Source organism: Gadus macrocephalus, chromosome 3, assembly GCF_031168955.1.
Source record: "Gadus macrocephalus chromosome 3, ASM3116895v1".
Taxonomy (NCBI): domain Eukaryota; kingdom Metazoa; phylum Chordata; class Actinopteri; order Gadiformes; family Gadidae; genus Gadus; species Gadus macrocephalus.
The window spans coordinates 19,889,228-19,916,367 of NC_082384.1; the positions used below are offsets into that span (position 1 = coordinate 19,889,228).

The following is a 27,140-nucleotide window of genomic DNA, read 5'->3' on the forward strand; positions in this document are numbered from 1 at the left end:
CTGTTTTCTGATGAGGATGGACTAGTTTTGCAGCAATCCTGAAGTGTAGCGTGTAGATTTGTATGAATCAATGCAACAAATGTCATGTTCAATTTTTATTTTTAGGTGACTGGCAACAAAGCCAATAAAAGGCATTGCATGTGCAAAAGGAAACATATAGCACAATAAAGATGAAAGAAATCACCATAAAGTATTTTATAATTAAATTATATTTTTTAAAGCAAAATAAGTAAGGGAAATATGGACACAACATAGAAAAGAATGAATTGACATTTACCAGTATCTTAAATTAAATATATTATAATCAAACACAAACAATATGACCACTCCATTATTACAATAAAAGCATATCAAACCATTACATTCATTAGACTCCAAATCTTGATAAAAACAACTTTCCCTCTGTAATAAAAATGTTGTGTTATAATAACCACCACATCATTACATTTTCTCAGTCTGCGTTACAGTACAATAACAATACTACACAGGGATCTGTAATCAATATTGCCAGTTAAATATGTTATGAGTAAACAGTGGGTAAAAGCATGTTGCAGTAATATATATATTTTTTTTATTTCATACTAGACTTGCAATATGCCCTACACCTGATTTCTGTGTGTATTCCTTTGCTCAGCATAGGACAAAAAAGACTGTGCTCTGTGTTCTGTGAATGACTGTCAAGAGAACTGTTCAGTATTTATCATTACATTTACCAGTAACGTCCAGTTTGGCCACATTAAACTTCTCTTAGGGAGACAACATAGAGGAACAGCTAGTCGAGCCGAGAAGGTTCCACCGTTCCTCAGTCCAGTAAGCCAACGTAACCCTTTCCGGACTAAGTGCAGTGACATCAAAGATAAAAAGGCATTTGAAAGGGTTTGCAAAAAATTAAAAAACACTGGTGAAGTAGAGTCAGGAGAACAGCGTAAAGGATTTCCAGCGACCCCGCGACAGCCACGGTGAACAGGAGGCTCTCGTCCCGCTGTTAGAGGAACTTGTTGAGGGAGGAGTTACAGGGAGCGCAGACAAACACCGTCTCCCTCTGGGCCTCAGGAGCTGACGGGACAGGCGACCAAAAGGGCTCACGTCAGTCAGTCAGTGAATGAAATACCCTTTCCAGAGTTACAGTCATAGCACAGAAACACAGGTGGTGCTCAGAGTCAGAACACTCAAGCTGAAGCGCCAGACCATTTGCTACACAGAACCATCTGGAAAGTCATAATTTGTAACAGTGGGGAAAATAAATACTGGGCAGGTGATTGAATGAACCATCAGTCCATATCTTCTATCTCATATCCCGTGGATCACATAGTTCCTCATAGGATGCTGATTGGTTGACACAACCTCAGCACTTGGAAGTCTGGCTCGATGTATTCTCGCAGGATCATAATTCCGTGAAGGTTATGTCAAAGCACCAGAAATGGAATGTTATCGCTACAGTCTCCATGTGCCCTTCAACTAAGAAGGAGAAGACCCATAATACGTGTTATGAGTGACCACTGCAAGTCTTATCCCCATCCCGAAAAAATAAGACACACACACACACACACACACACACACACACATTACCTGTAGCTCCCATGGAGGAGCGTAGCACCTTGAATGAACAGCATCGAGAGCAGAAGCTGTTGCCACAGTTACTGCAGCTCCTCTGAAACAGGAAGAGTAAACGTGCAAAGAACCGTCCGGGGGAGAAAAGTAAAAGCGTCATTGTTCAATTCAATTCAATTTTATTTCTATAGCCCTCAATCACCAGTCCAGTCTCAAAGGGGTTAACGGGCCAAATGTTTTGTGATTATTCTGAATTCAGTCAACAATTAAAACATGGCACCTGCTTCTATATTCACAAATTAAATTCTCACCCTTTTCTTGAGCACGGAGAAAACCGCACTGCAGCTGGAGCAGTTACCTGCAGAGAGGTCAACGGGGAGAACTTTAAACAATGGTTCAAATCTTCTGAACGGTCATGTGCATTACGGGGAGCCACAATAAGTGCCATTGAGTCAGTGTGGGTGGAGGCGGGTGAGCGGGCAGAGAGTAGGGGGCGGAGGTGTGCGAGTGCGAGGTCGGACCTGCACTGGCGGTGGGGTAGCGCTTGCGTAGCTTCTCAGTGAGCTTGGACACCTTGCTGCGGATGGGCTCGTTGCGGCTCAACAGGCCGTTGTCGGTGATACAGTCGTAGTCTGGGGTCCCCAGGGAGCAGTCGTCATCCTCCTGCACGCAGAGAGAGACCGAGAGACCGAGAGAGAACAGAAGACAGAACAAGCCAAGAATCAACATTGATTGTAAAAAGAAAAATGGATAAATGAAGAAAATCGAAACATGCATTTCATGGCGATACATGGAAAAGGACAGTGACTCGCTGACTACATCAGTATACATAACCTACATGCATATCAAAGGAAGACTAATCAATTGGGACCACAAAAAAATATAGGAATTACAAGGCTACAATTACAAAGAATAGTGTTAAATTGGTAATCCCTCATACTGGGTCTCTATTGTTCTACTTATTCATACCAAGAGGAACCATGTCAGGCTAGTATGAGGAAGGAAAGGATCATGAAGGAGGCATGGATGGATGGAGAAGGGTGGATATGAGAGTTCCACTCACCACTAGGGTCAAAGGTGTCTCCTTATCAGAGAGCAAAGGACACAAGAAATCAATGTCACCCCATTGAAATAGAGGGCCCGCCCTCTACTCTAGTACACACCATGCAAACAATACACAGTCAGGAGCGAAAGCCAGCATAGAGGCCCCCCTCGCAAGCTCCCATCCTGTTACACAGGTCAGGTATTTCCCTTCTCAGTCTGAAAGCTAGTTTTAATGCAGTATCCTCCTCTGAACAGGAGGGGGCAGCACTCACCTGCAGAGAAATAGCGTGCTCCTGAGTTCACAGGGCAGCAAGAAGCAAGAACAAGGATATGATTCATCAACATCAACTCTCACTTTAACTCTTAATGCAAGACAAACAAACCATAACACATCGAATAAGCCGGTCATTGAAATATCGGAATAATACCTAGTAGTATACAACACTTTAAAGGAGACATATTATGGTGTTTTCCCAACGAGTAAACATAGTCTTTGAGATCCAGAAAACATGTTTTTGAAGCCGTTTGCTGGAAATAGCTTTTAGGAAAAAGTCCGGCGCCGGAGCTGCCGGAGCTGCCGGACTGCCGCCGAAGCTTCGACTGCCGCCGTCGAACCCGGCCGGCCGGCAGCTCCGGCAGTGTACTCCGGGAGCTGAACTGCCGGCAGTCCGGTGGGGGTAGCTTGGTGGCAGTCCGGCAGCTCAGCTCCGAGAGTAGAATCCCATTCTCCTCTCCTCCGTGCGGCAGCTACGGCGGGGGGAGCTCGGCGGCAGTCCGGCAAAGTCCGGCCGAGTTCCCCCCCGCCGGAGCTGCTCGTCCACTGGTCCACAAAATCTTAGCTAAGCTCCGATTGGAGGGGAGTGGGGAAGTGGGAGGTAATATTGAACTGTGCCCCCTTCCTACGTAGGAGGGGGCGCCAAAACTGACTCGCTTGTTTGGTAACTGTAGTAGGGGTACTTTCAGAAATGCATATCTCACTCAAAAAATCATGCACAGACTTTTTTCAGTTTGTATGCGTGTGGGAGCACCAGAGACCCCAAATCCCAGGAAAATTGTTGTTTTCATAATATGTCCCCTTTAACATACAAAATGTCGGAAGGCGATCTCAGTTGCATGAGGTATTTGGTTGTTAATTCATTACTCCCAACCAGGCTGAGTGAGAGAGTTAGAAACTGAGACTGAGATTGAGAGTGAGACAGAGAGAGAGAATCTTGTTGGTCCAATCAAACGGTCAAGTAGCTGCAGAAACTGCACGCATTTGCGTGCAATTGCTTGAAGTTAACCATACCTCTGTCCCAGTCATTTCTACACCGAGGTAATTTTTATCGTGAGCGATCACATCTCATACAAAGTGGATACAGTGTGCACTCATGCATATTCTAACTGCAGTATTGGTGACCTGCAAACCTTGCTTTTATTTAACCTGGCCCTACAACAATATTGCCCCCTGTGCGTGTCAAATTAGTCTGTCTACCTCAATGGCATCTTTAAATTCATCATCAGGCTCCGCTTCCTCCGCCTCTTCTACACTGCCAGGAGACAAGTCCTACAGAAGAAAGCAATACAGTTTAGGTTTTAGGAATACATTTCCGTTTCAGACACAAAGATACCTCGACGCTGCCGCCTCTAGTTTATTTTGCGGAGCCAGAAAGACCGCCTTCTGCTTTTTTGGTATCACGTGTTTTGGTCAGCTGTTGATATGATGATTTTCTCAAATGGTCCGTCTCTCAAATGCAGCACAATAAGTGTGACCCAAAGCGCGCACACAGACGCACACACCCACCCGTCCCACACCCACACAGAGGTCGGAGATGATCTAGATAAGCAGCTTACCCTTCTGGATCGGGTGTTTGACGCACATTTCATCATGCACTAGTAGTGAGCCCCCCATCTCCAACTAACACCCATTACCAAGCAGACACCGCAGGCTATCCGAGCTTCTCCTCACCTCCAAGCTGGTGGGGGTGGGGGTCCTATCCTGCAGGCTTCCCTGCTCCTGTTCTGCCCGCACCGTCTTCTCTTCCAACTCCTGGTCCCGGCCCAGGTGGAGAACCCCTCTGAGGCCCAGCAGCACTAGAACCAGGCTCAACGTCAGCCATTCAGTCAGCCTTGCAAAGTGGCTTCAGTGGGCGCCCTCTGTGACCAAAATCGAGGAGGGCGAGGTAGAACGCGAAGTTAAGATACTGACCTCTGCAAAAGTCTCGATTCCACAGGAACAGGGCGTTGGTGAGTACTGCCAGCACCCAGCCCACAGGGACCGTGTACAGCAGACATATCCCGAACAACAGTCCTCCGTAGAACCTGCACATAGGCAAGGCAAGGCAAGTCAACTTTATTTATATAGCACTTTTCATACACAAGGCAGACTCAAAGTGCTTCACATATAAACATTGTCAGTCGGGTTGGAGTCGGGACTCCAACCCGACGTAGAGGAACTTGGTCCTTTCTCTGGGACTCCAACCCGGATTCTAGTCAATTTCTATTCTAGGACTCTAATTCTATTCTAGGACTCTAACCCAGAAACACGTCGGGACACATAGCGCAAGCATGCACATCAACACCAATAATGAGCGGAAGACAAGTTAATGTGTAGTACTTTGTAGGTTTGTGACTAATGCCCACACTGGGAATGTCTGCCGAACGTACCTAGAGGACTCCACATGACTGTCCCAGTACAGGACCTTGAAAAGAGATTCTGCTGTCAGGCAGGCAGAAACCAGCCAGTCATCTAGCTGCTTCAATCTGTCAAAAAGAGATTCTGCATTTAAAGGAAATACCATACGATTCTTCACCACAGCAATCCCCAAATCACTTCAGACAGTACGAGTGTGTAATATATCTAGTTACTTCCTGCTTATATGAGACTCACAGGTCTTTGACTTCCAGCATTGCCTCCTGCTTGGTAAGATGCACCTTCTGCAGGTCCCGGCGGTGAACAGCGTGAAAGCGCTTATTTTGAAGCTCCGTGTCCGACGTACTGCCCCCACACCTGTCCTGCAGGTAGCCCAGGGAGGCGGGCACAGACACCGCCAGCACGCTCACTAAAAACCAACCCACTGGCACGAGAGAGGGCCACAGAGGTGGTGGTTCAAAGATTACTACAACACACTGTCAGTGAGAGCGAAGCGTGTCAAATGTTCACTTTCTTACCTTCACTTAGCGTGAGGAAGAAGAAGTTGAGAACCGTGCAGACAAGCATTGAGCACACAGGCATCCTCCACCTGAGAGACAAGAGATACACATCTATTGACAGGGCTGTAGAGTCTATGAAGAACTGAAGAATACTATGCCATCTTTGTTTTTTTGTCATTAGCTGTGGGCCTACCTAAGGTGAAATATATTTAAAAACGCACCCAAGCAGGAAGCGGGTCAGCTCCACTGCATCTGTAACTGGCTCCAAAAACAATGTCATCCGCTTGTACGACACGACCATCTTTAGGAGGTCGAAACAAGGTGCTGAGCGTGGGCTTCCAAGTTCAGATGGATCCGGAGACCCGGGTATATCTTTGGAGGACATGTGCACAAGCTCGCCTCGCTCCCCTGCAACCTGTGAGGGGTCCTGGCCCTGGGACACCCCTGCAGCGGGCATCATTTTTAATTTTCTGCTTTAAAAAATAAGGAAATACTTACGTAAGTCAAAATGAGAGAGTTCAGCATCCGCTCTATCATAACACAAATATTATTGTTTTTGTAATGCATAGTAGCTGTAGTAGCCTACTAGACATGCAAGGAGGATAAATACCGCTCATACACAACAGAAACGGAAAGTAGTGTCATGTCAACTTATGATATAGAATTAGAATGATAGTATATATAGTGTAGATAATACCTGACTATAATCTAGATAATGCTCGATTCAACTTGGGCAGCGATGCACGTCAACGCTTTACGCGAAGCGATCTGTCGGACAGATGTAAGTGGCGAAGACTTTCCAGAATCAATCCTTCTTCAGGCAATGCGATCTCCACCCATATGACAATCCTTCGAAGCCTTCCATTGGAAATAGCTATTTAACATGATACTGATGTCGAATTCTAAAGAGGTTAGTTTGTTCAACTTGCTAGGGTGTATCTTGTTTTGGAGCTGGCTTCGCCACCTATCGTGCTTTCAGCTTTAGCCGGACTTCCTGTATGAGCGGATTGAGGCTGGCTAGTAGATCTCAGAAAAGCCTATTTTTATGATTATCATTGAAAGGTTATTATTATTTCGACCTGAATTCACGGTACAAAGGTACCACATCCTCTGTCAGATAAAAAAAAATATAAAGAAATACGAGAAAAATTATAGGCCCCCGTTCAAGGATTGGATGATTCACATTTTAATCACAATTTAAGACCCCCCCACGCGCACACGCACACACACGCACACGCGCACACACACACACACACACACACACACACACACACACACACACACACACACACACACACACCTAGGTTTGTCGCCAACGCTTCACCCTATAGCAAGATTATGGATAACAACTATTCCTTTGTGTCCTTGACCATGAAACCAAGCTGCCCACATGGTGGTTCAAATGTTAAACAAATGGGAATATTTGAATGGTTTTCAATATAAGATAATGATTGGGGAAGAAGAGCTTAGACTGTGCTTGCGCAATTCGTTCATGACCACGTTCAAATTGTTCTCTCACAAAAACATCTCTTTTATATAGTTAATTTCATCATTTTATTTGTGTGTGTTGTTCAAATCAGTGATAGGTAATGTCAACATAAATGACATCCAATGTAAAGATATAGGGATTTATTATACGTTCATGACGAGGAAGCCCCCCCCCCCCCCCATTCCTTTCAAATCTATACATCTTATCTAGCATACAGCTTTAAGGTGTCGATTTTTGTACTCAACATTCTGGTCAGGAAGTATGTGTTGTAGAGTGTAGAGTTTCTGTACATCCCAGACTCTCCTCTCGGATTCAGGATGCACAGATGTCCAAGAGCTAAGAGATCATACTTTCATGAAACCAGCCTCAGTTGATGATCACGGGCCAGAAAATAACTTGCACATTAAGTTATTAGATAATTCATTGTTTTACTGAATTGCATATTTGGGTTGTGTAAGAGATTAAGACAAAATGTAGTGGTACAACACTAGATAGTTAAGCAATGTCAGGGTGTATTTAAACATTTGTGTAAGACACAATATTCAATGCTTTTAATTGAATAACCTTTTGTTGTTACTTCTCATTAAATAAAACATATATATATATATATATAGTTCTTGATAAAAATACATTTCATGTCACATATGGGTGAAAATGACTGTATAGGCTTTATAGAGCCTGAAATCAGTTTGACCAATCCTGAAATGAAGAGTAGAAGCTTTGTGGTTGAGAGCGCACAACTCTGTTCTTGCAGATACATCAGAAATTATTGCAGATTTCTTTCTGTCCGTATGTTTTCCTCATAACAGTGTGAAAAACATGATATCGGACATGATTTAGAATAACTATATCTCATGCACTCATATTTTTTTGGATAAGTAATACAGATTGCAACATCAGCTGGAGCTAGCTTAAATTTCCAACAGACAAAAACATTTACCTTCCCACCAACACAGTTCTGCCATTCCGCTCCAGTCATAAGCACTGCTTAAGCATGATTTCATTGTCAACACTTTGTTCAACACCTTGTTTTTGTTGTGTTCTAAAGTGTCGGTTATAGGGTTACAAAGGTGACGAGAGACTCTACTTCACATTTGAAGTGTGAATAATGGTGAGGGTCGGGTTCAGGATCTCGGAGGGAAAGCAGTGTCAGCTGTACTATAACAGTTCTGCTCTTGGTGCTGCAGACCAGGCGGTGTGTGTTTGGCAGAACGGTCTCAGAACTGTAACATACAGCAGTTCTCTGGGAAATGAGAATACCGCCTAACTGCATGTGGTTAAAAACGTTTAAACTTTAAGCTGTATCACTTTTGTTTTGGCTCTTCCACCGATCTTAAAGGGTACTCCAAGCAGTATTTATTTGTTAAAATAACTGATAAAAAGCTCTATATTTTTTGACAGCCATCACTGATCAAGAGTGTTTGGTCAGCATAATGGGTCACAAGTCCATTCACGATGCAGTAAACAGAAGAAAATAAAAAGTCGTATCCTGTTCCCATTTCATCCAATCAAGAGAGCGAAAAGGAGGCCACCCCCTCTGCAAGCAGAGGGTCCACGCGCACGTCGCGCAGGCGGCAGGACTTCAGTGTTGACCGACAAGGGCGGAAGAGGAGAAGCTACCAATTCCAGGAACAGCTTACACATACGAAACACGCCACGCGGGGAAATGAAACGGCAGATGAAAAGCTGCCAGGAAAGAAAGACAGGAGGCATGCAAGGCACGCTTTCTTGGTGACGAGGGGAAAGGGAGGGGATTGCTAGTTGTAAATGGAGAGGAAGTGAGCCTAAACAACGACATTGCTTAAAGCGCCTTTAACACTGGGACGATTTTGCATATGAAGGCCAGGTTCAAAAGTGTGAAGCGCTTTTGATTATGGTCTAATGAAATGTCTAGGTAAAAGTATGTGATTTTCATTAAGTGGATTGCAGAGTGTCTCATAGGTACATAGCTTTATCTATTAAAAGTTAGTTAGTAGTCATCAACGTCTACTCAAGGCACTGAGGCAAACGTGGAGAAATATCCTTCGGGGGAAAATCTTCTCCTTTTGGCCTCAACCCCACACCATCATCAACATCTATCTCTGGCATCCGAAATGTCCATTTGAACGAGTAGCGGTGAAGGGTAGGAATTACTGTATTTCCATTTGGTCACCTTTCCTGAAACCCGCACACTGAAGACACTGGATTCCTTCCTTCAATCCACACAACATGGACACCTTCTTCTGGCTGTGGTCCCGCTTTGTGCCGCCTCTACTTTCACTCCTTCACCACCAGGTGAAGAAGGGCCTCCTGCTCTGGAAGCTCTGTGTGTATGACTCGCTGTTGGCTCTCTGGGGCGCCCGTGCCGTCTCCACCATCACCGGGGGCATCTGGACCAGCTGGAGGGGGCTTTTGCCGTCCTTCAGCGCCTGACACAGATTGAGGATCTTGCAGGGAGAAAACGCTGGGGTGAGGTTTAGTGGGGAGACTGGTAATGTTACAGCAAACTATTGGTATCGCTAAGCACACTCTAATCGGTCGAGAAAATAAAGGATTGGTTTTGCAGTTCTACAAACACGCTTGATGTAGAAACTGCTCATCGATTAAGATGTGTTAGTGCATAGTGTTTGGATGTGGGTAGCTTTATTCAAGGTATTGAAACTTAATGTTTGAGTTTTTATTTGTACAGTTTTAGCCAATCTTACCTGGCCCCTCATTACGGCGACTTGCTTGTGGAACTGTCCTCTGTCAAAACCTGGATCTTTCTGTAAAATGTAAATGATGTCAATTATTGGCAAGAAATACTGGCTAGAAAACATTGAGTATAATGATCAAAGGGCTCCTCTTTTCCCTTATTCAAGGATGGAATGATTTCCATGTTCTTCTTCCTCATTCGCCCAGCACTAACCAACCCACCTTCACCCAGCACTAACCAACCCACCTTCACCCAGCACTAACCAACCCACCTTCACCCAGCACTAACCAACCCACCTTCGCCCAGCACTAACCAACCCACCTTCGCCCAGCACTAACCAACCCACCTTCACCCAGCACTAACCAACCCACCTTCACCCAGCACTAACCAACCCACCTTCACCCAGCACTAACCAACCCACCTTCACCCAGCACCAACCAACCCACCTTCACCCAGCACTAACCAACCCACCTTCACCCAGCACTAACCAACCCACCTTCACCCAGCACTAACCAACCCACCTTCACCCAGCACTAACCAACCCACCTTCACCCAGCACTAACCAACCCACCTTCACCCAGCACTAACCAACCCACCTTCACCCAGCACTAACCAACCCACCTTCACCCAGCACCAACCAACCCACCTTCACCCAGCACTAACCAACCCACCTTCGCCCAGCACTAACCAACCCACCTTCACCCAGCACTAACCAACCCACCTTCACCCAGCACCAACCAACCCACCTTCACCATGGCTGATTGTTTTCTAATCAGTGTTTGGGGCTACAATGTAACACGTTGGGAGTACTCAGATCCCTTTTCTGTTGTAACGAGTAGCGCTCTAGTTTTGCCATTCAAGTTACACGTTTTTTTTAGTTTATAAATAATCAGTCACAGTTTCTAATCCTGATGCATTTGCTTCTGCGTTGATTCTGTTTATTTCCAACTTCTTGGCAGGAAGCAGCGTACTGAGCATGGGTAGCTCAGCTAGCGAGATTCTATTTACCGTGCTGTAGGGTAGGCCTGACATTGCTCTATTAACAGGGTGCACATAGACTCCATCTGAACGTAGCACTCTTCCTCCTGCCTATTTTTTCCCCTTTCAATGAACATCGAGTGGAAGATATCTCAAAAAACGTTCACCACTCAACGATATCATTTCGTATGTTGCTGGCTATAATCCAAAAGTAGTCCGGGTGGGTAAACAAATATTTGCAAGTCCTCCAAATATTGTTCTTAAAAGGTGACATATTATACCACCAGGTGTGAGTGTTATTAGCTGTTACTATCCAGCACACATCTAGGTGGACACGGCCACTTGTGATGTCAGAAGAGGCAGATTTTCAAAACGGCCTTTAAAGGCTAATCACACTCACACCTGGTGGTATAATATGTCACCTTTAAAAATGCGTTTGACTGCAAAACACCAGATATTTTCAATGTCTGCTTTGCAGAATGTGCGCAGCGCATGTGTCGGAGTATAAACTGTTCTTCGTGCTCGAGGAATGTCGATACAAGCTCTAAAAGACGAAGAAAACTGAAGCTACTTTAAGAAAGGCAGTAATCTTGTCATGTAACAGGTCACTACTTTTAAAAGTTACATTACCCAAAACTGCTTCTTACTACTTCTGAGACATCCTTAAGCTGACATACCTTGAACAACTCGTATAGATCCTCCTCCAGGTCTTTGATGAAGTTGGGGTCAGAAAGCTTTGGCAGAACCAGTTCTCTGATCTCCTGTGAGAAGGGAACCTTGGCCTGGGAAAGCCATGCCCAGTAGAAGGGGTCTATGGATTCAGAAAAGACTATGTACAGCAGATGTATCCAAGAACCGTGATGTATGCATACAAAAGAACAAGACATAAGAATTGAAGTGCAAATAAAAAAAACTAAAAGGTATATTTTCAGAATGTGGGCAGGAGTAGCCCGACAAGGCGAGATTCCATAGTTGTGTGAAAGCTAATCATGGCTTGAGTCACCACTCGGTGCTAAAACCAGCAGCACAGTAGTGCAAGGATCTCGGAGAATGGGCTTACAGGCTCTCCAGGAGTCGGGGTGTTTTAAGGGGAAGGCGAGGCCGTTGTCTATGGCGGCCAGCATGATGATGGCGTCCTTGACCACCACCCAATCTGTGTCCTGCAGACATGGATGTAGGCACAAGGACACAACCATTGTTTGAGTGAATGTTCCAGAGGAATGTCGACAAACATTCGGAATTTGTTCGCTGAATCTGAATGCATCTTTGTGCTTACCCTATTACCGACAGAGTCCATTGGGCAGTCATACTTCAGCAGCCAGTTGTCGTTTCCCCTATCTGCAGGTAGAGAGAAATGACATTGCTGTAAGCCCAATTTGTTTCTTCTTTATAACAAAATATTTAATGTTCAACCCTCAACTTCTATCATTCTCTTGAAAATAACTGTTCGAACGATTTGTCACTGCTTTGTTTCCCCATTTAGAGTTCTATTGTGCAACATGATGACTAGGGGGTGTAGCGGGGGGACGTGCTGAGCTTATGGAAACTCAACTTGCCTGTGTTTCGGATGATGTAGTCAAGGACGACCAGCCGCTCAAACTGCAGCTGCAGCAGACGGTTAGTGTTCTCAGGCAGGGGATCGGCTTCAAACCTCCGCAGCCAGAAGTCTGCGTCCTTGTAGCTGTCCACGAAAACCTGGAAAGAGCCGACCTGTAGCAATAGAAATACACACGTGTTGTTGAATCTTGAATCATAGGGGTTTAAATTAGTAAGCAAACAACCTTCTTAGCTTATTTTAAATGGTTTATGCTCTACCAGCAGATGTTCCCCTTCATGTGCTGATTTTTTTTTTTTATTGTTATAATTATTATGTCATTACTCTGAGATTTACCTTGGGTGGCAGTCCAATCCTGTGGAAGCGCTGTCCAACTTTAGGCACCTTCTCTAGGGCCAATTTCTTTCCCCGGGATTTGACTCTGTCTATGGCACTGTAGTTAAACGTTTCACTGGCCAAGTAGACCACCTAGAGCAACGGCGACGGATATAGGTCATTAGCCATTCCTGAGTTGTAGTCATCATTGTTCAAGTTGATTCGAACCAACGATGAATGTGTTTCTCCTCTTTACCTTGGTCCTAGGAACAATGTTGAGCTCTAGTTTCTGGTCAACCAGGCTGGCCCCTGCTTCAGAAAGGTAGCCCTGGTTGAGGACCAAACAGTCCCGGCCAAAACAGCAGGGGCAGCAAAGTTTCTGCAGCCATTTGGTCCATTTGGGGTTCAGCTGTCCATAGGGCTCCTCGTTCTTAGGTTTGAACACACCGATGATCTTCTACGGATGGTTTCGGAAGAGGGAAAGGGATTCGAAAATGGGATGTGAAAGAACCTTGTTAAAAAATGATATCAAAGCCATGTTTAAAATCTTTATGAAATCACATCAGAAGCTCCTAGGGAAAAACACAAAAATCATACATCCTTAGCAAACCCTTAGCACATGACCACTAAAGCTCAAGGGTGACTATTGAAAGAATGTGGTGGGAAGCACAGCTCAATGGCATACGTTCCTTTCACAGATTAGTGAAGTTCTGAAAAAGCAGGCTTACATTTCAGATGGTACATAGAAACCATCCACTGAAACCAGCCATATAATTTAATTCACAAATACACTTCTTCCATTTGAAAACCAGTGAAATATAAGCTAATTGACAAGAGGGGAGGAACAGTAGGCATAACGGATTTTTCAACGACGAATAAGGTATATTAGCAGTTAAGGTCAAATCACTCCAAAAACATAGCTGCATCAAAGGGAATGGCTGCTCACCAGTTGAACAACTAACTGTGTTTTGGGGGGTATGCGTGCTTGAATTACATGTCACAAGGCTCCTCTATGAGCGAGGTGGCCTGCACTAACAAGGTTTCCCAAGAAAATGTTGTGAATGTTGTCAACATATAGTTAAAATGTATCGAAGGAGTGCAGGGTTTAGAACAGTTGTAGCAACCGGATAACAAAGCAAATGGTAATCACAAAGGGAAAACCCCGAACAGCCTCTCAGCCTACTTGCCAAGTCATGACATGGTTGTACCAGCACTGCAGGCCTTCTCCGTTTAACTGTTGAATACGAAAGTGAGTGGCAGCCTTTACGGAAAAGGTTCAGGCAGATAAATTCCTTAATTATCAATCGCTATTAATCATACGAGTTAGTCAACCTCCATAATGGCGTGTCTTCAACAACGCAACTTACCCCTTGGGTATCTTTAACGAAATAACTCCCACTTGATCCCTGATATATTCGTTCTGGATATATCCCCTCGTCAATTGCACGTTCAGTATTTCGTATTATTTCTCTGAATTCAGGGTCCTCTGGAAAATCGTTTTTGTGTGGTTCACGAGGGGAACCACCGCGGTCTCGGTCAAGTAGCGGCTGTCTCTCTCGGCTGCGCCCGGGACTTCCAGGCGGAATGCGCACAACAGATCCCGGCGTACTTCCTAAGGAACCCCGAGGACTGGTGGGCTCTGTTGGACAGTAGTTGAATTCATTTGAGTCACGAAGAGGAGAGACGAGTGGACTTGTCTCGTCCATTTAAGGTACTATGAGGTTCAATATGACGAGAAACGGAGAAGTAAATGTTAACGAGGTAATCTGGAAGGGTATTTTGTTGGCTAGTAAGTGGCTAACGAGGAAGCCTTCCAAAACAAAAAATCTGATGACTGTCAGCATCCGGTAAGGGGCGGAACTTAGTATGACGGCGAAGGTCTTCAGCCAATGAACCGGTATCAACAACGTAATTCAGTGCTCGGATTGGAAACAGGGGGTCCACCTCATGGACGAACGCTCTTCCATCCCTTTGAGACCATGCATTTAATGAGTTAATTAAACGGACCACAGCGAAATCGGATTGTCCGGAAAAAAAGTATTAAATGTTTTATTCTCGTTCCAAAAAGTACGACTTTTGGAGCTAGAACCCGTTGTATTTTAGAATTTGCTTATAGGGCCCTTTAAAAAAGAAACATGTTTATACAAAGTAGATCTGCCATAAGAACACTCATTTTGTAATTGTCATTTGTTTATTTTCTTTATTATTTGATGTTGGTTATATATGCCTTTAAACAGCAGTTATGTTAGTTTAAGGGCAATTGCTTGCCGTGATCTTATTGTTCGACAGAAATGCTCTAATAAAGGTACAAATGATCCTCCAAATCTGCAATAGGTTAAATTATTTTTTAAAGGAAAAGGGAATAGCTGACATTGGTGTACTGAACCATGCCATCTATTATCTATACATGCCATATACCTTCCAAATCATGGATGCATATGACCTGCTGAAATGCCCCGTGTCCCTGATGTCGACGTGCGGCTCAGTGCGTCCTCCTCCTTGCCTCCTCCTCCTCCAGCTCACCAAGTCGATTCTGATTGGTGGGAGGAGCAGGAAGTGTCCTTGTGTCATATAACTGTCAAGTTCAGACCGACCAGCGAACTCTATAAACCCGGTGCCATCAGGTCCATTACCCTAAACACTAAAAAAGCAATACTGCGCCTATTCATTTGTAGCCGTTTGTCCGGCTATCTGCGCACATCCCTGCTCCACTGTAGAGCAAGTCATCTACCCTTGATTTACCGGAAATACTGCGCAGAGGACACTGGTGTCAGGATGGCCGCATACAAGCTGGTTCTGATCCGCCATGGAGAGAGCGTCTGGAATCAGGAGAACCGCTTTTGCGGATGGTTCGACGCAGACCTCAGTGAAACCGGGGTACATGAAGCCAAGCGAGGAGGAGAGGCTTTGAAAGGTGATGTATACATCATACAGTTCGACATTATTGAAATCATAAAGTTACAGTTCTTATAACAAAACAGGCATGTACTCGGTCGTTGAATTAGGACGCTTTCCGTAGATATCATCCAACAAGCAAACCGTGATTATACCAGACCCGGGCCGTCTTTGGTACCAGTTGGGCCACTGCAAATAAACTGCGACAACACAATCAATATTTGAGTGCTTGTATTGTTGATTGTTAATGTTCACAGACGCACATCGTCCTTCAGTTTACAATGCTACTGAAGATAAATCTAAAAGATTCGAGTGATGTAACGTTACCGACGATTTCAGGGCACACCCCTTAGTTTGGCCTCGCTATCGGTGGCATAATTCCAGTGATGGCTGGATACCATATATATCTCATAGTGATGCCACTGCAAGATCCTGTCCAAACTCGTCTGACTGCAGCAATTTTGAGAATAGGCCACAGCAATGCACAGTTTTGTCTTGTATAAATAAATACGTTTGAAAGGTTTTTTCAAACTATTGAAATGTATGTATAGGCGAGGCGTGAATATATAAACGTATTATCGTTACCCCGATTTATAATTTTTAGCATTGTTGAATTATAGGCCAATGGTCTGGTCTGCTAACCAGAAATGGCAAGGTCTCTAAAATTGAGTGCAAAATGTATCAAGCATGTCAAAACAGCAAGGCAGATCTTCTTATCAATCTAGAGTTCTTTGTTTTGTTGGCATTGTTCAATTGTGCTACTGAGACGTGTCGATTCTATGGGGGAACGAAAGAGGACAGGAAATGACCCAAGCAGTTAACTCATTCTCATTTTCTTACAAAACACTATTGTTGACTTTGCGTGTCCTGGACAAAACTCCCTGGCAATGTCAACTATGCACCAGGCATATCTTTGATTTGATAAATAAAACGACTCACAATGAGGACAATGCTTCAACCCCCCCCCCCCCCCAACATACAGTTTGGAAATGATATGCCATCACATCAGAGTAGTAGGCCTCAGATGAGAAGGAACAGTCCAGTAAAGTAGCCTTGTACTGCGCCTACTCTAACCTTGGTTTGGTTTGACCTTTCTCTTCCATCTTCACTCTACAGATGCGGGCTATGAGTTTGACGTGTGCTACACCTCTGTGCTGAAGCGGGCCATCCGGACGCTGTGGCATGTCCTGGACGGCATCGACCAGATGTGGCTGCCAGTCCACCGGACCTGGCGCCTCAATGAGCGCCACTACGGCGGTCTAACCGGGCTCAACAAGGCCGAGACGGCCGCCAAGCACGGAGAGGCCCAGGTCAAGATCTGGAGGCGCTCCTTTGACACCCCGCCCCCACCCATGGACGAGGGCCACGACTTCTATAGCAAAATCAGCCAGGTGAATGACCGCCGATGGGAAAACCCAGCCTTCATCTTTCACCCGCCGTCGTCCTCACTTACGTCTCCTATGCACACAGTCATCTCATTACACTCTCGAGTCGTGTGTGTGTGTGTGCGTGTGCGCTCGTGCCTGTGCGTGCGTGTGTGCGTGCGTATGCGCCATTTCATTTCATAAGATGTCGTTTATGAATCCAAATCACCGCAGAAATACAGGATGGTACACATTGTAGTACACACATCTACAAACAATAGAATAGTAGAAATGTAGATGCAAGGAAATGTCCACATAACGCCAACGTACACTGACTGCACTGTAGGATCGTCGCTACGGTGATCTGACGGAGGACCAGCTCCCCACCTGTGAGAGCCTCAAGGACACCATCGCTCGCGCTCTGCCCTTCTGGAACGAAGAGATCGTCCCCCAGATCAAGAAGGGCAAGAGGGTTCTGATCGCCGCCCATGGCAACAGTCTCCGAGGGATCGTCAAGCATCTTGAGGGTAGGTTATGAGGCCGGACATGGGTAGGCCGTGTGCAAAACTTGTGTGAAGAAAGAAGATGCATTTCTGTTTTAATTCAATCATAATGAACAGGGTCTTGCTTACATCCCGGATAGAAATACACAGAAACTGATGATTGTTTTCGTTCCAGGTATGTCAGAGGAAGCCATAATGGAGCTCAACCTGCCCACCGGCATCCCCATCCTGTATGAGCTGGACAAAAACCTGAAGCCTGTGGGGCCCATGCAGTTCCTGGGAGACGACGAGACCGTCAGGAAGGCCATGGAGGCGGTCGCCGCTCAGGGCAAAGCCAAGAAGTAGAGCCAGTACCTCCTAGTGGGCTGCTGGAAGGATCTGTACCACGCAACAGATCCGTCATTTGCTTAGAGCTATCCAACGACACCAAGGTTATTTATGTAACGTCGTATAAAAATACAATATATTCAACCCACACCACGCCGGAACCTCAATGAGAATTTCCGTCTCCCTTTTTATCTCTCTCTTTCTTTCTCCTGCTCACTCTTTTCTCTTTCTTAGTAGGAATTACATACAGTATATCTGTTGTTCTCCCCGGCTCATGCATTCTAACTTGTGGAGTATTGAAACACCATGTGTATAAGACGATGAGTATTGCTAACACATTGAACACCGACCAAAAGAACGAGGGACCAATCAACGGGAGCAAACATAACGACATGTCCTTGCTGTTGTGAAAAGTAATTCGTAAATAATGAAATTAGTAGTCTAACACTGAAGGAATAGTACATGCTTTGTCCTTTTAAAAAGGTAAATCTTCATCCTTTGGATCCTACTATGCGGTCTCTGTAGTAAAAAGCCCCGTTTTAATTGAACGACCAATATTGTGAAGGCACCCTTATTGCACTAAGTTTAATGGGAACATGAATGCAATTGTACCCATTGTTGAAAATATGTTGCTAGCCTCTGCACTACACACAAACTGCTGATTTTTGTTTTCTGCTGTGTGTGATATGGAATAAACGTCATGTGATACATTATATGATGACTGAATGTTGTATCAATATATTTGTATCGTACATTTGCACTACATGAACAACTGTTGTAGATGTATTTGAACAACTGCTGTTCAGATACACCTTGTATAACCGTCAAAGCTATGTGATTATTTAGAAAACAAAAACAAAAACCTCAATGGAAACAATAGGTTTGAATTCATAAAACGATTACACTTATTTAAATATAACAAATCTATATTTACTGAGAAATATAATACATTCATTTATAATTGGTTATATTATTTTCTATTCTAGAACAGACTACTCTAGACTGTTTGCCGTTGTCTGCCTCAATAAACATGGCGCATCCTTGCGACCATTATCTGACAATTTGAATAACCAATCAGGCACTACTTGTACTACGCGTCACAGCCAATGCGCTTGCAATCTCTCTTCTTGAAAACATGTCGCCCATGAAGCTGTGTGTTCCAGGTGAGTTTATAGTTGTTGTGAAATGGCGTTAAAGTCTGGATCAAGATTAATACGTTATTTAATTTTGTGTTGGAATATAATATTATGAAATACCATGATACATCTATAGGACTAAATGCCATTTTGTCCTCAAGATGCTAGTCACGTTTTCAGCTCATGTTAGCTTCCATGCTTGCGAGGGATTTTTACACCCATCACTATTTCCCTGTAGAAAATGCTGTATTATCTTTTAATGTTCTTAATATTAGCCTCGTTAGGAACATGCATATAAATTATACACTCGCCTTTATGTAATTTATGTCTTGTATCGCTGAGATACAGGTCAGAACTTCAGTATCTGCTGCTAGTTGTTGACTTTTACTTGTTAAGGCAGGGCTGATATACCAGCAGCTTCTTGACGTGCCCTGCCCATTGCCTGAAGCCAAATTCAGAAATGTCTCACTCAATGCTATGAGTGAGACGAAACAAATGCTATGAAAATCATGGGTCGATTATATGATTAGGTTTTTATGTTTTATCCTGTTCATCATGTATTTGCATGTTTACGAGAAGTACTAAACCAACTGAAATGTCTTAAAATTCTGATCTAAGTGTTAATATAACTTTAATAGTTTGCTCTGAAAGGTCAGCTCTTTGATATTGGCAATTCATTCAGTGTTTTCTGTGTGTATGTATGTATGTCTGTCTGTCTGTCTGTCGATATAGGTGACAAGCTTTGCAGCACAGATGACTGCATACCCGGTACAGGCGTGTACATGCGTCACGGTTACATATTTTCTTCACTAGCTGGCTATGTGCTGAAAAAAAACGAAGGCGAAGAGGTAAGAATGTGTTAAGGAGGAGAAAAAAAGCCATAGTGGAATAACTCAGGATTGTTGGAATTCCAAAACAAAATGTATTTTGCAACTTTAGGATGATGAGAATATAGGAAAATGCTTGCTTACTGACGACAGAGAATTGCATTATCTAAGAAATAAACAATGATTGGATGTCCTATTATTGAAAATAATTAATGGATTGGGGACCACTTGCCACCATCAAATTAAGCATTATAGGTAGGTACATAAAGGTACTAAAGACTGTTAATAATATTAACAGTTATTAGAACACTTGTAAAGCGGAGTGATACATGTATAGTTAAAAGTCCCAGTGCTGTTATACTCTATATCAGCACTCATGGAATGCCTCTTGTCCAATCAAATGACTTGGTCTGAACTAACTGGTGTTGTATAATATAATGCAAACCCGTGGAATGTTTCCAAGAGATTAAGTATTTAACAGCACTGTGGTCTGATGTGACGGCTCTTTCCTTCACAATGGTTTTCAACATGAATGTATGTTCAATAATGTGATTATTGATTTTGTACGTGGCTGGTATTTTGGCGTCTCCCGTCTCTTGACAGTTACCTGTGATCTCAGTGGTGAGGGAAACAGAAACGCAGCTACTGCCAGACGTAGGAGCCATAGTCACCTGTAAGGTATGTCTCCGCATGACCCTTGGTGTCACTTCATCTACCTGTTTCCATGTAAGCACTCCCATCACCGTTTCTTTATTTCACTGGACACAGGTGTTCAAATTGTTTGCCGATTTGCTCGGTTGGGTTTGTATTCATTGTCCCTGTGCTTTAGAAAACCAAACAAAGAAAATAAAATTATTATAGAAAGCGACATCAATTACTTCCTTGTTCTCTGTTTTCTCAGGTAACCAGCATCAATCCCCGGTTCGCGAAGGTTCATATACTCTACGTGGGCTCCACACCACTGAAAGACCGCTTCAGAGGCACTATCAGGTGAGGGTTCCAGCGCCCTGTCTGTGAAGATGGTGTTAAATGTAGCTTAAGCCTTTCTTCCTAATTTAATGAACACCGCTCTTATACCACAGAAAAGAAGATGTGCGCGCAACAGAAAAAGATAAGGTACGTTTGTCACTTGTAATCTCTGGCTTGTTTTTATAGTGGTACAGGAGGTGTACATCTGGTATGCTTTGGTGTTTAATGGACTCATCTGTTCTTAAACTGTTTAGGTGGAGACTTACAAAAGCTTCAGACCTGGAGACATTGTGCTGGCCAAAGTGGTATCCTTTCATCTGCTCATGGATCAATGAATGATATTCACAACATTTTCATTCAAGGATACGGTTTAATTGTAAGAGCCAGTGAACCCACAGATTCAGATGGAATTCAAACACTATGCAAGTTAAAAAAAAAAGTGTTTTGGGTTGAGTTTTAGTACCGTTGTTGATTACTACCGTTGTTACCGCCACACACCGTAGCGTTACACTCTGTGTCCGGGAAGCCTAACCCTTGCTGTGATGCAGACATTAAATCCACTGCTGCCCAGAGAGTGCTCCACATATCCACACAAACCACGCCGCCTGGCCCTCTGGCCATGACGTCAGAGTACTTCAGACGCCACTTGCGTTCAAAGGCTTTTGGGGAGAATGGCACAAAAAAAAAAGATTTTATCCCTTTCTTTTTATATGGGAATTATTTCAGTAAGGGTATTCAAATGACATAGATTAGTGTTGACAAATGAAAAAGTTGTTTTCGGTTCACTGGCTCTCAGGTCGCGTGTGTACCTGGGTTGTGAATGCAAAGGCAATTTCCAGTGAAATATTTGTTATGCTTTTATTACACCTTTAAAGTTCTCCCAATATTTAAACATTTCAGCACAGACTGCTGAAATGAAAAAAGTGTATCAAATCGCTTAACTGTCTAAATTTAAGTTTATTGTAATTTTAATTTGTACTGTCAATTGCATGATTCCCTTCGCTGTTATAAAGGTGGTTGACCCTTGACCTGCCATCTCAGATCTCCCTGGGGGATGTTCAGTCCAACTATCTGTTGACGACAGCAGAGAATGAACTGGGCGTGGTTGTGGCACACAGTGAAGCAGGTAAACAGTGCTTGGACTGTTTGAACAGAACGGCTTTCATTTGATATAATTTTCCCCCAAAAGTGTTCCGACCAATTAGTTGAACCACTAAATGTACACCCTCCCTTAATTTCTCCATCTCATTTCCAGGTGCCCAGATGGTACCCATCAACTGGTGTGAGATGCAGTGTCCACGCACGCACACCAAAGAGTTCAGAAAAGTAGCGCGGGTGCAGCCAGAGTATCTGCACGCATGAGGGGAGGGCCGCAGCCCTGACCCATCCCTCTCTTCCACACGGAACACACAGCTTCATCACCGGCATTGTCCTGCTATCCTGATCCCCCCACACATGTCTTTATCTGAACTAACGGACCATCTTCCTGTAGTTGGCCTGCTGGTCTTTAACAACCTGCGGACGCAGAGCACACGCTATATTATCTAGACAAGCTTGAAACATTCAAAAGTTCCCATGATGCACAGGCATTTGGTCTGGTGTATTTGAACCGTTCAGAGTCATGTAGGGGACGGTATTATTTCAAATAATATTTAACTAAGACTTGTGTGAGAATACATGGATGTCTGTTTCTGTACACATTTTGGTGAGCAGCACCACTGAAACAATGCTGCATGCTGGGCACTTCGTGTGTGGAGCATTTACGCTATGAAAGTTGCTGATATACGTTTAGTTGAATAAACATGGTTCAAATAGGGTGTTTTTTTACAGAGTAAGGGAGTCAAGGCCAACACCCAAGGTGTTTTCAGTCAAATCTGAATTAAATCATATTTTTGAAGTACTGACAAATGCATTCTTGTGGCATATTCTCAAAAGTCATGTTTTTTTAATTTGCATTGTCTTATAAATCACCATACACGTCAAAAGCAGAACGTAAATAAAGTTAACATAAGTTCCTATGATAAGTGTTTGATTTGTTTAGCCTCCGGACCTAGTTGAAGGGCAACTCTTCCGTACATATAAATCAGAAAATTGATGAGCTTAAGGAGAGATTTGCATGTTAACCTTTTTTCAAAGTTTATTGCGTCAACAATTTCCAAAAAAATACAATGTGATATTCAAGTCGGGGTAATGAAGAAATTATCAATGTTTAACTTTGAATCACATGCCTAATGGATACAAGGTATGTACATCACAGGCATTTCTTGCACTAAATTCGAGTGGACGGCCAAATAGATATTTATCCTAAAAACAGACAATTTAAAACCACTAGACCCTAAAAAGACAACTTGTTTGTCCAGGCTATATTTCTTATTTAAGGATCTGGGATTTTACAGCGGACCTGTAGAGTTCTCCTTGCATAATGTCAATCATATAATTCCTCCTGCATTATCTCAATAACATCCTATGGAGCTCCAAGTATAAATATGTTGACCAAAACAAAAAGATAAAAAAAACAACATGCACCTGATGTCCCTGGAACCACAACTACAGTCGATTTTATTGCGTCAATCGTCGAAGCGGACCGATCGACTTGCATTGGCGTCTATGGAAAACTTCTTGCTGGGTGGCGCGGAAGAAAAACCGAGTCCTGCACCTCTGGCGCTAAAATCCACCCGTCTCGACTGCGCACGCTCAAACTCCCCCAGAAGGGCCTGCTGCAAATCCTGCTGCTTCTCCCCAGCCAGGGCCATGTTGGACCGCGCGCCGCAGGGCCCGCTGGGACTAGCATTGTTGCCCTCCTTCTTGAAACCGCCCATCAACCGCAGAAACTTCTGCTGTTTGTCAGTGCTCTCGAACTGAGCCGTGCCCCACTGGCCAAAGCCCTGAACAGCACATAAGTAGATAAAGACAAATATTAGAATACAATGTTTGCCATCTTCATCGCTTTATAATTACCTGCGACAAAGCTCTAGTAAAAGGACCCCGTCGCCTGTATTACCAGGTATATCGGCCTACCAAATGGACTGTACCAACTGGGATGCTGATCGGTCCATCATACATGATCGGTACATCATACTTACCAAAGGTTTCGTTGGGGGATGGGATTCTTTGTCGATGTCCATCTGTAGAGCCAGTCTTCTTTCCTGGAACAGACAGTTTTTCCAGGTTACTGTAAAGTACTCTGGCCTACCCTGCTAAGTATTGAGAGCAAACTAATGGTGGGTGCAATGACATAATGAGTCATAGGGCATTCAATTATGCTATTAAATGACCTATAAGATTGGATAAATCCAAAAAAAAAAAAAGGCTAGGGTCTGCATGTTAAGCATCTTTTGCAATTAGTTGAAATTCTCTTTACATCCCAAACGCAATCAATAACCTAAATGCTCAGACAAAAGATATATACAATTCTGGTATCTGTGGTTTTTGCAGTCCTGCCATAAGCCAGTCGAATTATCATTTGGCCCAGTCAGATTAATCGATTCGATGGCTTACTTGCACACATTGCCCGCGATCTTGTTGCCCATGAGAGGAGTCTTCCCCAAGAATAAGCAAGCCTATTGCTAAAGCTAGCAAGCTGGTCAAGGGTTTTGGGGGAGTGGCTTTTGCAGGAGGCCAGATGAGAAGGATGGGATTGGACGGATGGAATACATTTAATCGGAAAGTAAAAGGAGTTCAGTTTCCATGCCATATAAAAAAAAAAAGTGCATTTGCTGGGACACATTCTTCATCAAAAAGTCTACCTGATTAATGGTCACCTCGTCCCTGTTTCCAGTTTTTTCCGACAAGAACACCACATCCTTGTGGGGGGTCCCCTGCAACCCGGCAGAAAACGATTTAGAACAAAAAAAAACAGGAAAACATGAGTTGAGGATGCATTTATCTGTGACACCAAAGCACTCACCTCTGGGGGTGGCTGAGGGGCCTCCTCCTCCAATTTGATCTTCTTTCTCCTCTTCTTCTTCTTCTCCTCCTTGTCCACACTGACTTCTACCTCCTCCTTCTTTGCCTTCCTTTTGATTTCTTCTGGAGCTCCCTTCATACCCCCCTTTACTTTGCCCTTCGAGTCAGAGGCCACAAAGACAAACGTCTCCGTATTCTGTGCCATATCCTTGACGGCCGTCTGTTTGTCTACCTTAGCATTTTTCTTTTTTTTACTCTTCTGCTGCTTATCGTCGACGACGCTCACCTCCTGGGCTACCTCGACCTTCAGGGAAACCTCTCTTTTCCCCCCCTTTATTTCCTTTTTCTTCTTTGGCTTTGGACCATCTTCCTCCACGACCACAACACTACTGGACCCTTTCTTCCCTTTGATAGGCTTGGTTTCCTCCTGCTTTCCTTTCTTCTTATGGACAGTTTCGAGCGTGTCCTTGCCCATTTCTAAATGCGCTCTACTCTTCTTGGCCTTCTGATCGACCCCCTGGGATTCTTCCTCACAGGCTATCGTCTTGGTCACAGATGTTTTAGATCCCGTCTTGTTCTTCTTTGTCGTCTTCTTCATCACAACGACCTCCTCCTCCTCACTTTCGTCTATATTTATCACCTCACTTGGATTCTGGGCCTTGACCTTTTTAGACTTGATCTTTTTCGTAGCCAACACTTCTTCTTCCTCTGCTTTGGACTGAACCGATTTGTGGTTGGTTTTCTTGAGCTTCTTCTGCTTCTTTCCAGAAGGTTCTTCCTGGTCTTCAAGCTCCCTTTTCTTCTTCATCGTCTTCTTCTTCTCTGTGTTTAGAGAACCTTCCTTGGTTACCTCATCCTTCTTTTTCTTTCCAGAAGGTTCTTCCTGGTCTTCAAGCTCCCTTTTCTTCTTCATCGTCTTCTTCTTCTCTGTGTTTAGAGAACCTTCCTTGGTTACCTCATCCTTCTTTTTCTTAGCCGTCTTGAAGCTCTTATCGTCCTCACAGCCGGCTGCATCTTTGTTTTTCCGACCTTTCTGTTTCTTCTCCTTCGCCAGCGTCTCTTTTTCACGTCGTTCATCCGCTTCTGCCATGTCGCCTTTCACCATGTCTAGGGTTACCATCCCCTGTGCTAACTTTTCAAAACATTAACATAAAAATATGAATAGGGATAAACAAACCAAACCAAGTATTGCATAATGTCATCAGGCCTAGCATTACGTTGTGGCGGGTCAAAGCGGCAGTAGACTAGACACTAACCAAAAGTATTTTCGGTTCTCTGGGCTGTGATTCCTGGTCAATGTCTCTCTGGAGGGCCAGTCGATTATCCTGTAAAAAGAATGAAAAGCACCGGTTTGGAGCATATTGCTGACAGGGTCATACTGATTCCGATCTTTAAGGTTAAGTTTAAAATACTTCTTTGAGTTAGATCTTTAATTTTGTGTTTGTTTTGTGAGGGTGTTCTGCTTAACCTTAAATGTTTACAAACTAAGCGGATAGCGCTTAAAAACACGTTTGTTATACAGTACAGTAGATGACAATATCTTTACACTTGTGCTTTGCTGTTCACATTTCTCAATATCTAAGCATTTAATCAAGACTAATTTTCTCGACCTTGCATGTTATGTAGGCCTACCTTGTTGATGATAATCTCATTGGCCCTACGTGCAGGTTTTTCTAAAACGAAGATCACTTCCTCGGCCGAATCCGTCTGATATTAAATAAACGTAATCCAGACACAATGTATACATTCACAACATAATTAAGGCCAAATTATGTTTTCAATAACAAATGGTGCACGCATTAGTGGTGTTGTTATTGTCATAGACATCAACAATAAGACCAGTGACGCCCAGGGAGAAAGTCTGGTAGCCTAAATACATTTCTCATCCAAGTCTTATCACGTATGCCTATTAGTAAGAACAATACGAGACTAACATGAAGCCTAATATTTCAAATGATATCGCTTGTGTCCCGACCGGCATGTTGGCTATAGCTAACGCATGCTACATTTTATTGCAAGAAGCCAACGTTAAATCTTCTTTAACACATCAATAAGAAAGGTAGTACTGTGCGAGTTATCTTCCTTACTATTTATGCAAACTTTTCCATTATTAGAATGCAACTATTTGAGGAGTGATTTACTTACTTTGGCGATTCACGTGGAGTCGCGCTTTACTTTCCTTGACTCGGAAGTGTAATCTACCTTTTCCTGCTACCAACTCACCAAGCGTCCCTAGCAACCAGGATGTGATCACCAACCATGGACCTCCAACGCCTTCTTTATTTTGGTTGTTTATCGGCTTATTCTTCATTGCCCACGTAATATCGCCCTTCCGCATTCATTATTCGTTAGAAAGCTCGGGACATCAGAAGCTGGAAGTGGCATGCCATATATATTATGTATAGATTGCTATTTGTTTTCAGGGTGTAACGTGTGGGGTGATGAGAGTTCACCATCATGCAGGAACAACCCTAT

At 43.7% G+C, this 27,140-nt stretch overlaps 6 protein-coding genes across 14 annotated transcripts in view; 3 read left to right on the forward strand and 3 right to left on the reverse strand.

Moving 5' to 3' along the window:
* LOC132454467 (complement C3-like) overlaps positions 1–27,140 on the forward strand; it is a 105,506-nt gene that overhangs the window by 19,229 nt on the left and 59,137 nt on the right. The gene's annotated exons all lie outside the window — the stretch shown is intronic.
* On the reverse strand, positions 83–6,868 carry zfyve27 (zinc finger, FYVE domain containing 27). Of its 7 annotated transcripts, none has more exons than XM_060047880.1 (14): positions 6,430–6,868; positions 5,949–6,197; positions 5,746–5,816; positions 5,465–5,651; positions 5,242–5,337; positions 4,784–4,896; positions 4,544–4,668; positions 4,070–4,141; positions 2,868–2,888; positions 2,615–2,635; positions 2,073–2,214; positions 1,863–1,909; positions 1,570–1,651; positions 83–1,056 (listed from the first exon to the last, which is right to left on the reverse strand). In XM_060047880.1, the coding sequence occupies exons 2-14, from the start codon at positions 6,185–6,187 to the stop codon at positions 986–988; spliced, it is 1,287 nt and encodes a 428-aa protein (XP_059903863.1). In that variant the 5' UTR covers positions 6,188–6,197; positions 6,430–6,868; the 3' UTR covers positions 83–985. The 7 variants fall into 7 exon arrangements, with proteins under 7 accessions (XP_059903863.1, XP_059903868.1, XP_059903862.1 ...); XM_060047885.1 differs by having other exon boundaries at positions 5,949–6,171; positions 6,425–6,868; XM_060047879.1 differs by having other exon boundaries at positions 5,949–6,200; positions 6,425–6,868.
* On the reverse strand, positions 7,625–14,653 carry pi4k2a (phosphatidylinositol 4-kinase type 2 alpha). Of its 2 annotated transcripts, none has more exons than XM_060047877.1 (9): positions 14,106–14,653; positions 12,995–13,195; positions 12,760–12,891; positions 12,425–12,578; positions 12,145–12,206; positions 11,929–12,028; positions 11,546–11,679; positions 9,901–9,960; positions 7,625–9,642 (listed from the first exon to the last, which is right to left on the reverse strand). In XM_060047877.1, the coding sequence occupies exons 1-9, from the start codon at positions 14,442–14,444 to the stop codon at positions 9,481–9,483; spliced, it is 1,344 nt and encodes a 447-aa protein (XP_059903860.1). In that variant the 5' UTR covers positions 14,445–14,653; the 3' UTR covers positions 7,625–9,480. The 2 variants fall into 2 exon arrangements, with proteins under 2 accessions (XP_059903860.1, XP_059903859.1); XM_060047876.1 differs by having other exon boundaries at positions 12,145–12,202; positions 12,421–12,578; positions 14,106–14,593.
* Positions 15,287–18,540, forward strand: pgam1b (phosphoglycerate mutase 1b). The gene is made up of 4 exons (XM_060047902.1): positions 15,287–15,652; positions 16,750–17,024; positions 17,344–17,524; positions 17,676–18,540. The coding sequence occupies exons 1-4, from the start codon at positions 15,514–15,516 to the stop codon at positions 17,843–17,845; spliced, it is 765 nt and encodes a 254-aa protein (XP_059903885.1). The 5' UTR covers positions 15,287–15,513; the 3' UTR covers positions 17,846–18,540.
* On the forward strand, positions 18,894–22,777 carry exosc1 (exosome component 1). The gene is made up of 8 exons (XM_060047913.1): positions 18,894–18,990; positions 19,696–19,811; positions 20,394–20,468; positions 20,692–20,780; positions 20,873–20,906; positions 21,014–21,064; positions 21,801–21,885; positions 22,015–22,777. Exons 1-8 carry the CDS (start codon positions 18,963–18,965, stop codon positions 22,119–22,121), a joined length of 585 nt encoding a protein of 194 aa, XP_059903896.1. The 5' UTR covers positions 18,894–18,962; the 3' UTR covers positions 22,122–22,777.
* On the reverse strand, positions 22,879–26,909 carry knop1 (lysine-rich nucleolar protein 1). Of its 2 annotated transcripts, XM_060047871.1 has the most exons (7): positions 26,811–26,909; positions 26,298–26,372; positions 25,922–25,990; positions 24,667–25,797; positions 24,506–24,577; positions 23,843–23,905; positions 22,879–23,644 (listed from the first exon to the last, which is right to left on the reverse strand). In XM_060047871.1, exons 4-7 carry the CDS (start codon positions 25,783–25,785, stop codon positions 23,327–23,329), a joined length of 1,572 nt encoding a protein of 523 aa, XP_059903854.1. In that variant the 5' UTR covers positions 25,786–25,797; positions 25,922–25,990; positions 26,298–26,372; positions 26,811–26,909; the 3' UTR covers positions 22,879–23,326. The 2 variants fall into 2 exon arrangements, with proteins under 2 accessions (XP_059903854.1, XP_059903855.1); XM_060047872.1 differs by lacking the exon at positions 26,298–26,372 and having other exon boundaries at positions 26,811–26,896.